This window comes from Panthera uncia, chromosome D1 (assembly GCF_023721935.1).
Source record: "Panthera uncia isolate 11264 chromosome D1, Puncia_PCG_1.0, whole genome shotgun sequence".
Classification (NCBI taxonomy): domain Eukaryota; kingdom Metazoa; phylum Chordata; class Mammalia; order Carnivora; family Felidae; genus Panthera; species Panthera uncia.
In genome coordinates, this window is record NC_064808.1 from 41,971,649 (window position 1) to 41,976,724 (window position 5,076).

General features: G+C 49.2%; 1 protein-coding gene across 1 annotated transcript in view; it reads right to left on the reverse strand.

Annotated features, from left to right (window-relative positions):
* Window positions 1–5,076, reverse strand: part of INSC (INSC spindle orientation adaptor protein) — a 129,021-nt gene that overhangs the window by 7,577 nt on the left and 116,368 nt on the right. The window contains exon 11 of the mRNA XM_049649492.1: window positions 881–1,036. Coding sequence (XP_049505449.1) covers window positions 881–1,036 — 156 coding nt within the window. The remainder of the gene's footprint in view (window positions 1–880; window positions 1,037–5,076) is intronic.

Sequence of the window (5,076 nt, forward strand, 5' to 3'; positions counted from 1 at the left end):
GATGATGAGTCCTCCGTGGGACGTGACCCAAACCTGGGCTGGATAAGTCTTTCTGGAGCCAGAACCCAGGGCCACCTCTTGCTGTTCGCCAGGTATATCTACATGATAGGTGACAATGCCATGGCTAATCTCATGCCTCTGCCTGGAGCACCCTTCTTTCTCAACCATCACATTGGAATAATGCCTCAACCTACAGCTGAAGACTCACCTTGCTAAAACATTCTTCGACCCACCCAGATAAATGTGAGCTACCTCCGCTGTGGGCCAAACGTGCCACGGACATCCTTTGAACACTGCTTTATGGCATTCAAGTGCATATTTTTCTTTCCATATCTGCCACCCCACCAGGTCGTAAGCCCCTGTGGGCAGGTCAATGCGATATACCTAGTGCTCGGAACAGAGTCTGGCACAGAGTGGGCACTCTGAGAATATGAGTTGGGTAAATGTGACTAACTGAATGAACACATGGCTTAAAAGTAAATAAACCAAGTAATGAGTGAGTTAATGAATGAACCAAAGGATGAATTAATGAGTGAACAGACTAATCGAAGGGTAAGTCAACAAATGAGGAAGTGAATAACTGAATAAGCGAATGAATGAGAAAAGGAATGAGAGTAAAAGAATAGGGTCCTTGGCAGGAAGTCTGCATGTGAATTGCTTTTTTATCCACTGTTAGCCTCTCTAGGCCCCTCTCCTCTCTAGCTTCAGCCCCACTTACAAGCTAGATGAGGGGCTGCACCCTGGGCCCCCATCACAGCGTTTTCTGGCACCCAGAGAGCGAGGCTCCCCTCAGCCCCACCTTTGCTCTGTGTCATCTGTCGTCACCATGAAATCTGGAGTGCTCCCATCCCCAAGCCCGTCTCCCCACCACAGCACTTACAGCTCAGCCGCACGGCCTCCCGTGCCACAGCTGGGTCTCGGCTGAGACGGGCCAGGGTCACGGCAGCCTTCTGCTGGACTCGCTCACAAGCCGCCACCTCGGCAGGGGTTCCAGACCTTGGCTTCTCGGACAGCATGCCCATGATAAGCTGGACCCCTGGGCAGGAGAAAATGAACAGTTGGTACTTGCCCCAGCAAGGAGCCTCTCCCCCCGCCCCCCGTCCCGGGGCCAGCTGCATGGATGGCTGCAAAAGCTTGAGACTTAGGGGGTCTCAACCACAGAAAGGAAGCTGGACAAGGCCACCTCTTTTACTCCTTCTGCCCTGGAGATATCTCTGATTCCATGTACTAAGTCACTATACTTAGAAGGGACATCAGGAGGACATCCCTTTTGATTTTTCAAATGCTATTTCTGAGCTTTTATTACATGTGTGATGCTGCACTAAATGCCCAATAAATGCACGATCCCCTAATAGTCTCCCAATAGTCTCATGAACTAGGTACTAATATAATTCACTCTGAGGCCCAGAGAGAAGTGAAGTCTCTTTTCCAGGGTCCCACAGTTAGTAGTCGGGAGGCTGGTATCAGAACTCAGGTAACCTGATTATTCCCTCACTCTTTCACTTCTGAGGCAGCTGTATCTGAGATTGGTCCAGAGATGATGAGTCCTCCGTGGGACGTGACCCAAACCTGGGCTGGATAAGCAATAGATCCAGCCCCGAAGGAGGGTAGGTAGTTAGACTGAGAGCTTTAGCCCTGAACTTGGGTCGCTGAGAAGCCTTACCACCCTCTCCTGAAACCAGATCTATCTGCTGATCGTCCCCCAAACTCAAATCCACATTCACTCCCATCTCCATGCCTTTGTCACCTAATTCTTCTGCATGGCAGGTCCTTTTCCCTCACATGCTCCGTCTAAAGAATTCCCATCCTGCAGGTTGTAGTAAAAGTCCATCTTCTACGGGACATCCTTCCTAACTGCCCCAGGTCACACCCCCTTCCCTGCACCCAGAGGCACGTGCCAGCTTAGAACTCAAACCAGACGTGGCCCACAGATGTATTTTTGCTTTCTTTTTTTGCTCCATACAGTGTCCAATTTTTTTTTTAATTTCGCTCTTATGAAAATTGGAAGGTTTCCATAAAAATCCAGATTGTCAGTTTCTAAAAAAAAAATCCCCTCCTGACCTGACATTGGGTCCACATTTCTTCATGACAACAATTTGCTGAAACGTATTATAAGCTTGCTACTTTAAATAGGATTGGTCCAGTCCCTGCTGAGCCTACATCATCCATTTATGTTACTTGTCTGGGTCCACAGGCATCTAAGTTTGTGACCTCTGCCTTAGACCGTGGAGCCAGAGGGTTTTTGGAGATCTGGCACTACCTGTCCTTCCCCTCCATTTCACAGAAGAGCACCTGAGGTCTGGAGAGAGAAAGTAATTTCCCAAGTTCACACAGAAGCTGGTTGCAGTCCAGGACCTCAGCCACATGCCCCTCTGAATCTTACTTGAACCAGATGTAACTTCCAACTCTCTTGGATCTCAATGCACAGGGGCTATAAGTTACTTAGGTATGGCCCTGAGACTATTCAGTCCTGAGGAGGGGCCATTTCTCTTCCTGGTGAGATTTGTAAGTGACCCATTTCTCCTTCCTATAGGCTCAAGGGACCCAGAAGGCTTACCTTTTGCCTCTAATACCTCTGCCAACACACACTCTAACCTTTGGGCAAGGTACTTCTCTTCCAAACCCTCTCCCAGACCACTGAATGGAACATAGTCTTCAGGCTCCCTATGCCCACAATGTTCCTAAGACAAGGTCATGATTGTGAATGTCCTGAGGTATGTATGTTATGGCCTATGGGCACATGAACAGGAGATACCAAAGTGACAACTTTGGGAAGAACCACAAGCTTAGGAAATTTTACTAACTCCTGGTTAAGGTTCCCATAAAGAAGCCATTTTCCCACCCTGCACTTTGCACCTGGAACCTGACAAAGAATCAAACAAAGAGTGTCTCACACTAGCAGGTAAGCTCCAGGGGGTAAAGATTTGTGCCCGTTTCCTGCATGGAAATATCTAAAGTATCTAAGAATAGTGCTTTGCTCAAATCTTTGTTGAATAAATATCAAATGAATGAATATGAAGGTATTCTTGAATATGAAGGTGTTCATTTCATATTCATAAAATCCAAGTTTCCTTTAAATGTATACTTTGTAAGTCTTATCTAAAAAAAGATAGGATGCTATCAAACTGGGGCTGCCTAGGAAAATCCGGACTGTGTTTCCTAAGTTCTGGCCAGGCTCAATGCCAGAACAGTTGCCTAAGAGTTGGGGGTTACAACTTCAGAGACCAGCCCCCAACACCATGCCCCCTCCCCAACATTCTCTCCAGCTCAGCCCCAGCCCCTGAGGGAGAAGCCAAAAGAGGGATACTAATGTCAGTGGATTGACAGGTAAGAGCTTGGGCTGCCCTGGCCTGCCTCCCAGCATAAGGATGACAGCAGCCACAGTGCCTGACTTGCCAGGATGGCCTCCTTCGTGCAGCCCCCATTACCAACACTCACGCAGAGTTCATGGCAGGACAGAGACAAAATCACCAGGCTTCAGGCCAACGCACGCGAGAGTCTCATGCATCCTGGTAAGAGGACTGCCTTTCAAAGCCCAGTCCTCACAACAGTGCTTGCCTGGTCCAGCCCACAGGATCTCACTCAGCTCCAGGGGGCCCTGGCTGCGTCACCAACACTGCCGATCCCTCCAGTTATGCCCCACTTTGTACTGTCTCTCCCTCAAGTGCTCTTCAGCTGAGCCCCCTGAGACTGATCTGCACCAAAAGAGCAGATGCACTCAGCACAGTCCCCATTCTGTGCCAGATACTCTTCTGACAAACTTTATATTAATCCTCACGTTATCCTATGAGGTAGGTACACTCCCATTCTGCAGATGGAAATGCAGAGGTCATATAGCTAGTAAATTACGGGGCCAGGATTCAAACCTGGTGTGTTTCCAGTTTTCACGGTCTCAGCCACTATGCCATCCCTCTGCCGCATTATTTTATTGTCGATTTCACACTTTTTCATGTTATCACTTTTGCCGCGTTGGGCTCTCCTCCCAGGACAAAGCCAAGGATTTATCTCTGTGTTCATTTGCTCGGAACAATGTAGGAGGTCTCTAACTGCTGTCTCAATGAGCCAGTCAGTAGCCCTTTGTAAACCATAAAACCCTCTATAGAGGCCACATATTCCAATCCCAATCCCACAGGACGCCTCTGGACACCCACTACTGCTGACCACTTGACCTTGAGGAGGCTCTGAGTGCAGCAGGAACAGGCGGGAATGATACCCCTCAACCTCTCAGCCTCAGCTGGCTCGGTGAAGTTTTTCATTATTAGCTCAAGCACATAAAATTAACACAAAATGATGTCTTTCAATTAGTCATAGGGGGATGGGGGATGGGGAACGTGTGTGTTTGTTAAAACAGCGGGGCAACCTGGGAGAAGGGGGTTTAACAAGAGCAGAAACAGCTGGCCCCGGGCTCTCAGCTCACTCGTCCTCATTAGCGTCTCTGGTTTCCAACCGGTTGCTAATTGCTCCCTTATTTCCCAGTCACAGGAAGCCCTCGCCACTCTTTGCTCCCAGCTGCAAGGCAGCAGACCCATCCTCCAGCAGAGCCTGTGCAGGTCTGCTTCCTGGCCAAGGAAACCTGGCCCACCTCACCTGGACTTTGTGGCCCCCTCGGCACAAGGTGGGAGCAGGGGAGCGGCGGGTGGGGTAGTGATGCTCTCCGGTGAGGGGTCCGGGGATCAGGCTTGCCCTGACCTACTCCCCCACCCACACCCTCCTCAGGCACATCAGCTCTCTAAGTGAGGCCAAATCCAATGTGATAGGAATGACTTAAAGTCCAAACTTGAACTTAAGGAGGCTCTCTGCATCGTCTGGCAGGAATCGATTTTTACTTTTTGGATCATAACGAAATAGTTGTCTTCCCTTCACCACCTAGTTAAATTAGCAACCGCTAACCCCTCACCTTGGGTTTACTTTATCCCCTTCCCTGCTGCTGTATTGCCTGCATGCCACTATCATCATCCGCCGTTCTCTATCTTCTCGTTCATTGCCTGTCTCCCACTAGAATTAAAGCCCATCAAAAGCAAAGAAACATTACATGTTGGCCCAGCTGTACACACACACACACACACACGCACTCAT